Genomic DNA, 13,941 nt, shown 5'->3' with positions numbered 1-13,941 from the left:
CGGGTGTGGGACAGGGGTTAGAGGAGGAGCAGTAGTGCACCAGCAAGTTCAGTGTGGTACACACACACAGCTGGGAACACTGGACTGGCTCTGCCAGTGCACTTAACCCAGTGGTTCACTGTAATGGTTCTAGGGGTTGCTCGTGTGTAAATCGGCGCCACGCTTGGCTGAGTTACCTGGGTGAACCCTTTCTGTCCGGACAGCCACTCACCCGTGGCTGTCTCAATCGCTGGCAGAATCCGTCAGTGGGTGTTTCTTGAACTTCTTCCAGCAAAGAAGCTCTTTGACGCCTAGTCTCCGCCTACTCTCCCTGTGCGGAAGCCTTCTGCGCAGGGAGGGTGTGGGCAGCGGAGGACCCGTGCTCTCCCCGCTGGTCTCCGGCGAGGAGTCATGGAGCCACCTCGCCGATTCCCCCCATCTGCCCCCCTTCTCCACTAGTGTTACGCTGATTTCCTTCCCCAGAAGATGGGCTGCTTCTCTCCCTCCCAGTACGCTCTCTGGAATCCTTCTGGAGCCCTCCCTCTCCCTCTGGCTCCGATGGCAGTTCCCTGACATTCACAAAGCAAGCGGTACCACCCAGGGGTGTGAGATTGCCTGGGGCAGGGTTGCGAAGAGTCAGTGAGGTGGCTAGAGGGCACTGGAAGTGTACATCAGACGTTGAAAAGCTGGGATCACTGGATCAAGTTCATCAGTCTCATTGCATTAATTAAACTACAGTGGTACTTTGGTTTAAGAACAGCTTAGTTTATAAACAACTTGGATTAAGAACGCTGCAAACCCAGAAGTAGGTGTTTTGGCTTGTGAACTTTGCCTTGGAATAAGAACATGTTTCACTTCCTGTTGAGTGTGTTCCATTTGTAAATTGAGTCCCCCGCTGCTATAGGAAAGCACGCCTTGGTTTAAGAATGCTTTGGTTTAAGAACGGACTTCCGGAACAGATTAAATTTGTAAACCAAGGTGCCACTATATAAAGTTTTGAATAAATGTGCAATTAATGGTCACAGTTTTGGATTTTATTGTGTTATCCTTGATGGGTCCTGCTAAGCGTAATGCTGAATAATTCTTTTCATGGGAGGCACTGGGGGATGAGGCTGTGGAACCAAGGGAGCAATGACCCATAAATGTTTGGGAACCTTACTGCCATCTCTCCCACTAGAGGCTGGGTGAATTCTACCTCTGCTGCCTCCTACCTTGTCCCTCTGAGCTAGATTCTTGGAGACAGGGGAACGGGGTTGGTTAGGGCTTTGTTTCGTTTATAAATGCCTGGGATAAGCTAACTTTGAAAGTAATGTGCTGCATTTCACAGAGAAAGGCTTTTAACACAGGATTCTTCCAAGCCATTTAATCAATCTTGCTGCTGGCTGAAAATAAAGCATGTTAGACAGCCTGGAGTGAGACTGACAAAAGCCTTAGGTGGAAGTAAAATAATACCTGAGAGTCAAGTGTGGGGGCAGGAGGAGGCTGTGCTGTGTGTCTTGATTTGTTTCTCTTTCCCTGCAGTTCAGTCACTTGGCTGTTTGGGGAAGCATGCTGCTCTGGCTGGTCTTCTTCGGAGTCTACTCCACCATCTGGCCCATCATTCCGATTGCACCAGACATGCTGGGGCAGGTCAGTCCTTGGGTTCCACAGTGGCAAAAGAGCACATGTGTGTGTGTGTGTGTGTGTGTGTGTGTGTGTGTGTTTTCTCAGGAGCAAATATACTTTGAGAAGTGGATAGTTTAGAGCTCCCAATTAGATCATCCACATTTAAGTAAGCTGTTGGGTTGTGGGTTTGTTTTTGCTTTCAAAAGGATTGCTCTACTCTGAGGTTACTTGAACTTTGTTTAAAAAAATATCCTTGATGTGCAAAGTTATGCACTTCTTTTTAAAAAAAATCAATCAATTACATGAGATCTAAATCAAAATAGGCCGTAACTTTTCTCCACCCAAAATATTAATGTTTTGTTAAGGTGATATCAGTTAAAAGAAATAAAGAACTTTTTTCCACCCTAGATGAACAGGCAAAATATCATGATCCTATGCACGTGGATCCATGGTATGTAGTGGGACTCCACCCTGGGGGAAAGGGCTTGATTGCACAATCCTAAACATGTCTACTCAGAAGTAAATCCATGGTATTCACTGGGACTTATTCCCAGTAAAGTATGCACAGGATTGTAGCTGACATCACCACAGACACCATTGTTGTCCTTCAACACCAGTTAGTTCTACTGGTATGCAGTACAAATCAAAAGTGCACCAGATGTAATCACTATGACTGTGGCTAGTTAAAGAAATATTAGTCCAAATAAATGCGTTTTAATCGACTGGTTAATGTATTATACCCACATTATTCTGACTGTGACTGAAGCAGTAGTCTCGAAGGGAGAAAATACATTTTAGAAGAGTCACTCCTTCCTCCATGTTATTGAAAGAGCAACTACTTTTCTAAGATGGTGCCCACTATCTGCAATTTTTAATAAGTACTTGGTATTATTATTATTATTATTATTATTATTATTATTATTATTTTAGTTGTGTTACCTGATCAATCTGAGTGTTGATTTAGTTGCTTGACAAGTTTTTAATCAATGATCTGAATTGATTGATAAATGTTGCACCCCTAGTGTAAACCCCTAATGTTGCACCCACAGTACAAATGTTGTTGAAAGAAATGGTAATGGAAGTACAAAAAGGCAAAGCTGGGTGCTATCACTGCTCTTTTTCATTTGAGGCCTCCTTTGAAAATGCATTTCACCTAGGCAGGATATTGCGGTTCTGGTGGGTAGAATCCTGGGCGATATGTTCAACATCAGACACATGCATTTCTCCCAGTTACAAGCATGCATCTGTGATCAGGATTTGGCCATACATTAATCCTTTCCAGTGCTCCCCCCCCCCTCTAGAAAAACAGGTACTCACCATGAAGTTGTTACAGTAAGTGCCACACGTTTTAACAAAAGAAAAAGAGGTGCTGTTATTGCGTGCCCTTGAGGAACCCCTGAAAAAAGGCACCAATCCTCTCCATATATGATTTTCTGTTTTGTGGTTTCTTTTACAGAATACCATTTGCAAACTAAATGTTTACTAAAGCCACATTACATATCATTTCTGATTAAGTACCCAGTTTTTCCAGAATTCTTTTTCTCTGACTTGTCTAAGGGGCCGGAAATATATCTGTAAAATAAATTACTGGGTGACCATATCCAAAAGGGAGTACTTACCCTTCAAATGTTAGTGAAGCTTTGGATTTGTTCCTTCGACATCTATTGAGTTCCAGGTGGTGAAATTCTCCCCTTCGGTGCCATGAGTTCAACCTTTGGAGAATGGGATGTGGGGGGCAATAATGAGCCTGTCAAAACCACTCAAGAGTCTGATGGGAATGTGAAAAATAGGAGACTCTGGGGATATATGTGTGTATGTGTGTATTTAATAAATGAAAGGTGAAATACTATACAGGGAGAAAACCCAAATGAAAAATGTGTCGTAGGACCAGGACAACATTTAAATGTAAAGAAATGCACACTATATATATATATATATATATATATATATATATATATATATATATATTTCACTTGGTGGTATTCTTGTCCAGTTGGCGAAATGTTTTGTGCTAGCAGGATGCTGACAGCAAGAAAACACATAAGCAAGTTGCTGGTAACTTTGTTGCACAGTAGATTTTGCAATCTGTTCCTCTGTGGGTTTCTGCTAGTGCAGTTATTGCACAGCTTAGCAGATGGAAGAGGCAACCCTCCCCTTGAGATCTCTGGCAAGCAGATTGGTGGGTTCCTGTAGCACAGTGGAAGAGCAGGTGCTTTGTATGCAGAAGGTCTAGGTTCAGTTTCCAACATTGCCAGGTAAGACTTACAAAGAATCCTTACTGAAACTTTAGTTGCCATTCATCATCTTCAGGTAGAGCTGGGAAGAACTTGGAAAGCTAGCTGGATGGACCTGAGCTGTTCTGCCTTGATGTTAGGCAGCTTTCTTTTAAGTCCACTAACAGTCTGTTTCCTACACCTCCTGTCCAAATATGCTGAAGAGAAGAGTAGTTCTGTATCAGTACCATCCGGGGAGAAGAGCAGTTCTAGTGAACCAAGCAAATTCATTTTAATAAAACCCATTCCTGTGTATTAGAAAATACTCTAAAGACAGTTTTGTAAGGTTAAAGGTAAAGGGACCCCTGACCATTAGGTCCAGTTGTGGCCGACTCTGGGGTTGCGGCGCTCATCTCGCTTTATTGACCGAGAGAGCTGGCGTACAGCTTCTGGGTCATGTGGCCAGCATGACTAAGCCGCTTCTGGTGAACCAGAGCAGCGCACGGAAACGCCGTTTACCTTCCCGCCGACGTGGTACCTATTTATCTATTGCACTTTGACGTGCTTTCGAACTGCTAGGTTGGCAGGAGCAGAGACCGAGCAACAGGAGCTCACCCCGTCGCAGGGATTCGAACTGCCAACCTTCTGATCAGCAAGTCCTAAGCTCTGTGGTTTAACCCACAGTGCCATCCACGTCCCTTTGTAAGGTTACTTATCCTGTAATTCCATCTAATAAACAAGAGAAACTCTGCAGCCATTCTCTATTAAATCTGGTAGCAGTCTAATAAATATTTCATTGTGTTGCGGTATAAGACAGGGGGTGCTGCAAGAGATTGCCATGGACAGCTTGATTGCTGTGGACAGCTTTCAAGGGTGAGGAGAGAGAGTGACAGCTGACAGGACAAGGGTCTGCCAGCCTGCTTATGACGAACAGAGACAAAACCAAATTCCTTAGACGGCATTCCATGGTATCTTCATTATGCTCCGTTGTGCTATTTGCATCACCAGTTCTAATTCAAATTTCCATAAATAAGGCTGAAATTTGATTAGCAGAACTATGAAGCATATGTTGCAGCCCAAGAATGGTAGGCTCATAATGTCCCTGCAAATAGGTCAGCTTTTAATACAGGGATGAGGAAAGTGAGGGCTTGCTGATGGAATCCTGCTTTTATTTAGATCTTTGCTGAATATTCTACAGTTTTAATTTCAAGTTATCATAGCTGTTTTGCTGGGCAGGAATAATTGAACCCCCATTTTTAATTGTGAAGATTTTCCCTTATCGATTCAATACCGTTGTTTCCCATGGATGTTGCTTCTTCTTTCTTGGATGGTGGATCATAAGAACATAAGAAGAACTTTGCCGGATCAAGTCAAAGCTCATCAGGTCCTGCATTTTATTCTCTCAGTGGCCAACCAGATCCGTAGGAAGCCCACAATCAGGATCTAAGTGCAATAGCGCTCTCTCCACAGGATTTCCAGCAATACTGGCTCTTAACAGTGGAGGTAGATCATTTGGAGAATCAGATATCATGTTATGAACAGGATGTAGTCATAATCCTGCATATCCAATCAGTTTTGACTAAATGATGATGTCCTTGAGGGCCGTTCAGGGAAGAACTAGTCAGGACAATATAAATGAATGTGCCAACATTTATCCAGAAGCCTCAAAAACTGTCCAAATATGGGAGACGTTACCCAACAATGGTGGAAAAAAATTGTGAAAACCTGTGAGTAATTTGAGCTGAGCCCTAATTTTATTGCAGCTACATGGGGGGGGGGGGGGGGGGGAATCTGACACAATTGTGGTTAAACATCTGCTCCAACACAACACCCAGATCCCAAAGTAAAGAATACAGTGCTAATAGCATTGAGTTTCTGTGTGAATATTTCAACAAAATGTTTTTCTAGTTAAAAAATGTAATTTAATACTCATTGGATTTCCCGAAACAAATGATGCCTTGAGATATGGCATTAAAGCCTCACTGGGGCTAAGGCAATATTTTATATTATTTTCATTCCAACCACAAGAATTACCCTATGTGTGATTGAATGAGGTCATTAATGTAGCTCAGTATTGTAGCACCGTGTTCCTAGATAGGTAATCAATTACCAGATACGTTAAAAGGCTGCTCATCATCTAATCAAGAATGAAGAAGCGATCGGGGAGAAAGGGATTCTGTCCAAACATACAGAGCACTTGGAGCGTTCATATTCCTTTCAAGAATTCCACTCCATCATTGAAATGTCAGGATTTGGCTTCCAGGACTTTACACAGAAAGTGAAGCAGAGTTTTAAAATCCAAGCCCTCTGAAAGGAGGCTCATAAAAATTAGATGGAGGAGGTGGGATGTATAAAAGCCGCATCAACTTTCAAGACGGTTCTTGCAAAATCTATTACCAATATACAAAACCAACTGCACTGAGCCCATGATAGTCCACAGCTGAGAAAGAAAAATGGCTTCTCTTCCTCAGAGACATAACATTCCCAATACCAGACGTATTCTATAGTACTATTCAAGGGAGAAAGTCTTAAAAGCAAGACAGGAAGCAGACACCTTGGGGTATATTCTGGTGGTTATCTTTAAAGCCTAAATCAGGAATAGCCAAGATGGTGCCCTTCATATGTTGTGGACTACAACTCCCATCATCTCTGCCCATGGGCTGTGCTATAGCTGGAGCAGATGACAGTTGCAGTCCACAGCATTTGTGATTACTACCCCTGTGCTAAATGACTGGGGACTCAAATACAGTGGTACCTCAGGTTAAGTACTTAATTCGTTCCAGAGGTCTGTTCTTAACCTGAAACTGTTCTTAACCTGAAGCAGCACTTTAGCTAATGGGGCCTCCTGCTGCTGCCGTGCCGCGGGAGCACGATTTCTGTTCTCATCCTGAAGCAAAGTTCTTAACCCGAGGTACTATTTCTGGGTTAGCGGAGTCTGTAACCTGAAGCATATGTAACCCGAAGTACCACTGTACTTGAATCCTTGCATATTGCCCTGCCTGCGTATTAAGACCTTCAGCTGAGGACCTCCTCAGAGCGCTATCGATTGCTGAAATATGTGATATACATTCTTTAATCACAGAGCCTTTTCCGCTGCAGTACCCCAGGTTTGGAATATCCATGACTCAAGTGGTGAGGTTAACTGAAATATCTGGAAAACCGCCTCCTTCCCTACAGACCCTCTCAGGTGTAAGGCTGGCAGAGAGGACCCTCTCGGTAGTTCTGCCACCCTCAAGGGATTTGTCTGTGGCAGCTCCTAAATTGTAGAATTCCCTCCCCATAGAGGCACATCTAGCTAAAGATGTAAATATTTACCCCAAAATAGACAGGCAGACAGATTGGGGCCTACCCTATTCCTTTGACTGTTTCTTGTTTTAAACTGATAATAGCAGTGTTGTGTTTTCAAACTATTGTAACCAACCCTGGAATCTTATGGTTAAGGATAGGTAAGGACTTGAATAAATAATCATTATCATCATGGCATATTTTGGGTGCCAGATTAAGACATTCGGGTTTTCCCAGGCAATCTGAAGGGATTGCATTTATTTTCAGTCTGCTTTAAACAGAAAGGAAAAGGCTATTATCTTGTAGTTTATATTGTTTTATGATGGACTTTGTTTTTACTGTGTTTTTGTTGCTGGTTTTGATCTGTTTGGCTGAAGGACAATTTAGAAATCTTTAAAAAATAAACAGATATCCTAAAGCAGGAGTGGAGAACCTGTGGCTCTCCTGGTGTTATTGGACTGCATTTCCCATAATTCCTGGCCATTGGTTGGGGCTTAAGGGAGTTGAAATCCGCTAACATCTTGGAGGGCCACAGGTTCTCCATGCCTGTTCAGGGAAACTCTCATGAGAAAGAGCCCATTTAGAAATGATAGCCTAGCCCAGTGGTTTTCAAAGAGTATGCCACGTAGGAGAGGAGAGGATGGTGAGTGTGGTGGGAAGATTCAAGGACAACCAAACAAACATTTAAACATTTCATTGTACAGTGGTACCTCGGGTTACAAACACTTTGGGTTACAGACTCTGACTTAGAAGAAGTACCTCAGGTTAAGAACTTTACCTTGGGATGAGAACAGAAATTGCGCTCCGGCAGCAGGAGGCCCCATTAGCTAAAGTTAAGAATGATTTCAGGTTAAGAACGGACCTCCGGAACTAATTAAGTTTGTAACCAGAGGTACCACTGTAGTGTAGTGTAGTAGCAAACTTATTGTTTTATACTTTCTGGATGTGCCATGATCATATTATAAAGTAGTTGTGTTGTTCTGTGTTTTAAATCAAGCATTGCTAAGAGTTGTTTCTTTTTGTTTTCCAGTGTATTTCTTATAAATAAATAAAAAAATCGGTGTGGCGCAAGCAGATTTTTATTCTTAAAGCGTGACCCAAAGTTTGAGAACCACTAGCCTAGCCAGTAAATGGAATAGAACTAGCTAGAGCTAAACAACGGGGTCAGAAGCCTCAGATTTCAGGTCTTAAAGAGATTCCCAGCTGAGATCAAGAACCATTTCCCCATCTTACCCTTCCCTTTGTGTGTTGATAGAGCTGCTGAGTTAGGCGCTCCATGAGAGCTTTAAGCTTCTCTTTGAAGCTTCTGACATGAGCCATCATGGAAGACAGGATACAAAATTAGATGGACCATTAATATGTTCTGGTTTGGTAATTCTCGTTTCCCTTTCTTAGTACAAGCTTCTCGTTTTTTGTCATGGACTAATTTATTTTGTTCCCAAGCCGCAAAGGTGATTTGTATTGCACAGAAAAATGACCGGGGCTCTTTTTAAATTTTATTTTAATGTTTCCTTTAAGGAAAGGCTTTTAAAAAGGAAGTTTCATATGTTGCATTGCAATATGAAGTATTTATTGGTTCGGAGGGATTTCATTCCCCCTGAGTGACATGTTGCCTAGTCTTTGTCTAAGAAAAGATTGCAGTTACTCAGTCATCCTCTTAATCTCAGGTCGCTCAATACTGACCACCACTTTCTAGCCATTTTAATTCTGTTTTATATCCAATTTTCCATGTTCTTTCTGACAGAGAGAGAAAAAATGAAGCTCAGAAAGAAAACTGGAAACTGAATCAGCATTTCATCTTTCCCTCACCCCCACAAAGCAATTTCTGGAAATGTGAAGCCATCTCCCTCTGATCCTAAGTGCTTCCCATGGGTAGCGTTTAACCAGGGGTTCAGACTGCGTACGATTATTCTTCAGAAGTATGCGTATGTATCTGACCAGATCACTGGTTCTACATACGGAATAACTATTATTGCAAACAAATGTTCCTATGCACTAGGTATGGGTGCCAAAAGCACAAATCCTTACATATCTTATTAAAGGGGAGCTGCCAGACTTACATGAACACTGGGAGTCAATCGCTCAGTGGCAGATCACATGCTTTGCATTCAGAATTCCCAGCATCTCCAGATAACCCCGTCTGAAAACTTTGGGAGCCAGTGCATGTCTCTGTAGAGAAAACTGAGCCAGGTGGACCAAAGGTCTGACTGGGGAATAAGGCAGATTCCCATATCCCTATCCCATTGTTTTTTAAAGTGTGGGGGTGAGGGATTGTTTCACCTATGCAAATAGGCACCGCTAATTTCCCAAACTAATAAAATAGATACTACGGGGTATAAAAAGCCCTAACCATATCCAACACACTTAAAATAGCACTACTTTTTTGCAATTCAATCTTGAATGTATCCTTGCTGAGAATCTTCTTTCCAGAGACACGCATACAGAAAATTGAAATGGTGTTGCTCGTCCTTACCTTACACAAGAGGGACCTGCCTTTCATGAGGGGGGAAACAACAGATTCAACCAGAGGGGGTGCTCTTTCAAGCCACCTGACCCTGAAACCAGGCTTTTCCATGAATGTACTTGGCCAAGGAACTGCCTCGTAGAGCCGCTAAGGGGGCTCCTTCAGAGAGAGGGAAAGAGATTGCTCTTAGCAAACACTTCCTGTGCAACTTGGAAGAGGCCGAGGGTTCTGTGGGGAGATGGAACTCCAGCTGTGTCCTCACCCACCTCTGTAATGTCTTCCAGGAAAGGGCTGGAGATTCAACTCTCATCTTCCATCTAAACCAGGCTTAGTTAACCAGCTGTTGCTCCTGGAAAGAGAAGAAAGATCATTTCCATTAGCTTCAAGAGCTATCTTCGAGGGAATGTAGTTGTTGCATCGCTCCTTTTCAGGGTTTTGTATTGCTCCTTCTAGAGATGGCTAGGGATAGCCAGATCTGCCAGTTTTGAGTTCTCCAAGTTTCTCATTTTTCCAGTCAGAGAACTGAGTTCAGTTCTCCCCATTTCTACCTCAGTTTGCATTTTTAAAAAAGCAAAACATGAAAATTAATCAAACTTTTAATGTAAATTCCTCCTAATAGACATTTTGAGCATTTGCTATGTTCCCTCATATTTTTCTTGGCACTTTTTCTTTTATAATTATTATTATTTATTGAATATATATATATCACCCTAAACCCAGAGGTCTCAGGGCTGTTCACAGAACAAAATCAAAATATAAAACCACAAAATATATACAAAAGTATTTTTACACAAAAGTAAAAACAACCCAATACCCCCCCACACACACACACAAAAAACCCCATCACATTTTAAAAGGCCATAGGAAAATGCTTCTTTTTGGCTCAGGTTTTCTGGTCCCAACAGTTACTGCTTTTGCTCTTTCAACTTCTCGTGTTTCCATAGCGTTTGGCAGCAGCTGGGAAATTGGCCGTTCCAACTGTGGTTTGTTGTGTATGATCGTTCACATTTTACACAGCAGCGTGGACATTTCAGCCCATGGAAACTCTTCATTCACGTATTAAGTCAGAAATCAGATTTCTGTCTACAGGCACACAGGCTTTCTCGTCCCAGTCTTGTTTGCTTTCATTGTTAATGGTCTCTGGTCTGTTTGATGTGGCTTTCAAACTTTTCTTGGACTGTACTCCAGGCAGGCAGATCAGCATAGCATAATGGATGGTGCATGCCTTTGCAAAGATGTATGGAAGGGATTTCAGTGGTTCTCAAGCTGTGAGCTGGACTTACTAAGGGAGTAATGGCAGTACCTGGTGGAGGATGAGAAATAGTTTTTGCCTTGCCTGTCCAGACTCTCTCTCTCTCTCTCTCTCTCTCTCTCTCTCTCTCACACACACACACACACACACAGAGAGAGAGAGAGAGAGAGAGAGAGAGAGAGAGAGAGACTCTTTTATACTGTATAGACTTGGGTCTGGTTTGTGTGTGTTTTTAAACACACACACACACACACACACACACACACACACACACCATAAATCGCTGACCTTGGTTAAGAAAGACCTTTGGGAGTGATGTAAATGGAAGTTATCTTTCTTGGCTAAGGAAAACACTGTGTGTTCTTTAATTTGGCTGGGGTGCAGAGTGCTGACTTCTAGTCCGCACACCTGTTCTTAATCTTCGCAAGGACACTGTAGAAGACGGTAGGCAGCCAGTGAAGACTCAATTCTTCCCTGCCTCGGTATGGACCCTGGGGAAACGTCTTGCCATTTTTCTTGGCTAACCGGATAGCATTTCCCAAAGGAGCCAGACTATAGCTCCCAGCAAACAGAAGGGAAGCAGCGCAGACTTCTAAACTTGATGGACACTGATTGGTTCTATCCTGGAAGCAGGAGCAGTTTATCGTGCTGGCTGAAGAGGAAGCGCACATTAATTTCTTTGAAGGGTGCTCTTTTTCATTGTATAAAGCTAGAATATTTGGGGGGGACACATGGGATTGGCAAACATTGTGTGCATTGCTCTTGTGCTGTTTTTAAGGGGATGCCTGTAAACCGCTAGTAAATAAATAAATAACAGGTGCTCGAGTTGATCTTGAGATTCATCATTTCTGCACTGCTGATTGATAGCCTGAAGGCTAAACTACATATGCCATTCATCACATGCAAGGTTTCTGTTTCACAAATTGCCAGGTTGGGAGGGGGGCTCCTGTTGTGATGTGCAGGGGGTTGGGGGGGGCATTAGCCCTTTGCTCTGGATTTGCCCCACACCTGAAATTTGCTCGGGGGGGGGGGGAGCTCCCATTTCCTCCTGTGGGAGCTTTATTTGCAGTGCAGGTAGTATGCATGGAGGGCCCAGTCTGGATTGAGATTCCAGTGGTTGCAAAAGTTTAAAGTCCTTTTGACCTCGCTGGGCATCTAGTCCAACCCCCTCAATGCAGGGATAGTCCCAGCCCTACCTGGGGAAGCTTGGGCTTGAACCTGGGATTGACTAGATGCCATGTTTTAGACATGGCAAGGCATCCAGATAGCATGATAATTTTATTGTTTTGAATGTGCATTATTTTCTACATGCCATCAGCGTTTCTGTACTTCAAAACAGACCTGTGTAATGGCAGGAAACAGTACATTTTCTGCAGTGACCAAAAAAATAAGTGATACTGTACTTCTGTTGATGAGATTTAGAGATGGAGTAATCTGTCAGTTTTGGTTTCTCATTTTTCCCGTCTTAAATTCACTTCTCCACAATTTGGAATTCTTCTTCTTTTTAATTATTCGTAAAAAAAAATCCTCAGCATCTCAGCACTTTTTTTTTTTTTTTTTGCAAGCAATGTCCCCAAATATAATGAATTTTTGTCTGTTGTTTTCACTAATATATACTTTTCTGTACACATTGATTGGAGATCTACACCACAAAATTAGGAAAGGAGCAAATTTCAAAGGATCGTTGTCTTTCAGTTCAAGACAGCAGAGAGGGGGGCACAGTGCAAAGGCACTGGCGGAATCACAGGGTCTGCTCTGCCAGTGCATTCGCAACACGTGGACCTTGCCATGCCTTCCCACTTGCTCTGTAGCTTCTGGTAAGGAGTAGCGTAGCAACAAACAGGAAGTCAGCTGTGTGGCCATGCCCCTTCAGGCCATCTGCCACTGAGAATCTACATGATTATATTAGGAGTGCATAAATGTAATTGACACATTCTATTCCTTTTTTAGGGTTTTTTAAAAATTTGTTGGCTCAGATTTTTCAGATTTGTTGTGGTTTGATTTCTAAGCAAAGGGTGTAATTAGCTACAGTATTGTGGGAAATAATGGTGTTAGCCAAAGCCTTGTTTGGGAATAAGAAACCTCTGATTCAACGTGGCAGAACATGTTTGACTTTACCCTCTCTAGAGGCGGATTCCTTTTTGTGCTGAACAACTCTTTTTTTCTTTTCTTTTTAGTGTTTGGGGTGAGGGGAGAGGTGTTGTTGGGCTATTCATGTCCATGATGTTCCCAGGCTGTAAAATGTTGACATAAGCCTGCACAGTTTCTTGCTCTGCATACAATTGCTTTCTTTCTTCTTTCCTTCTTCTTGCTCCCTTGCTGAAAGCTCGCAGGCTTTGTTCCAAGGATTGCAACCAAAGGTATATAATGTTATAACACACAGGAGATCTGTTGATTTCATTGTACAAACTTCAGAGGAGCCTTCATGCGCTCTGCCTTTGACATCAGTTGCGGGAAATTCTTCTTGCTCTGTTCAGTGCAATAAACAGACCTCCTGTATGCAGCCGTCTCCTGTAGGGAATCCCCCTTGGTTTTCGCATACGCTAAGTTAAGAGCCCTTGGACTCTTCGTGGAGAAATTCAGGTTCTTCCAAGAGGGAACAAAAGAGGATATGAGCAGGGAGGCAGAAAGTGGCTGAAAGCTACCAAAACCCTCCAGACCTCCTGATCTGGCCATTGGTACCATCCAGGCTGCCACCACCCTCCTTGAGTATGTTTGCCTGACAGGAATGCAACCTTGAACACAAATAATGCCTCTTGCTTGCCTGGATGGAGGATAGAGAAGGATGTGTGAGTGTGGGAGGAAAACTCACCTATAGTCTAAGGGGCTGTTGTTAGCATTTGTCTGTCTCGAGAGACAACGGAGTGCACCTCTGGGGGTGAAGTCAAACTGCTGCATTAGCTGCACCCAAGTGGCACAAGCCAATCATCTTAGGGATTCCGCTCTGGATTTGTGTAGGGTTTACTCTTTTGCCAGTATGGTGTAGTGGTTAAGAGTGGTTAAGAGCAGTGGACTCATAATCTGGTGAACTGGGTTCGCGTCCCCGCTCCTCCACATGCAGTTGCTGGGTGACCTTGGGCTAGTCACACTTCTTTGAAGTCTCTCAGCCCCACTCACCTCACAGAGTGTTTGTTGTGGGGGAG

At 43.0% G+C, this 13,941-nt stretch overlaps 1 protein-coding gene across 10 annotated transcripts in view; it reads left to right on the top strand.

The window, feature by feature from the left end:
* ATP8A2 (ATPase phospholipid transporting 8A2) overlaps positions 1-13,941 on the top strand; it is a 338,417-nt gene that overhangs the window by 253,524 nt on the left and 70,952 nt on the right. For 8 of the 10 annotated variants that reach the window (XM_079973390.1, XM_079973394.1, XM_079973393.1 and 5 more), the window contains one exon: positions 1,501-1,608. The exons of the other annotated variants lie outside the window; for them this stretch is intronic. In XM_079973390.1, coding sequence (XP_079829516.1) covers positions 1,501-1,608 — 108 coding nt within the window. The remainder of the gene's footprint in view (positions 1-1,500; positions 1,609-13,941) is intronic. 10 annotated transcript variants of the gene reach the window in all.

This window comes from Podarcis cretensis (assembly GCF_951804945.1).
Source record: "Podarcis cretensis genome assembly, chromosome: 4".
Classification (NCBI taxonomy): domain Eukaryota; kingdom Metazoa; phylum Chordata; class Lepidosauria; order Squamata; family Lacertidae; genus Podarcis; species Podarcis cretensis.
This window is presented reverse-complemented; position numbering and strand designations above follow the sequence as displayed.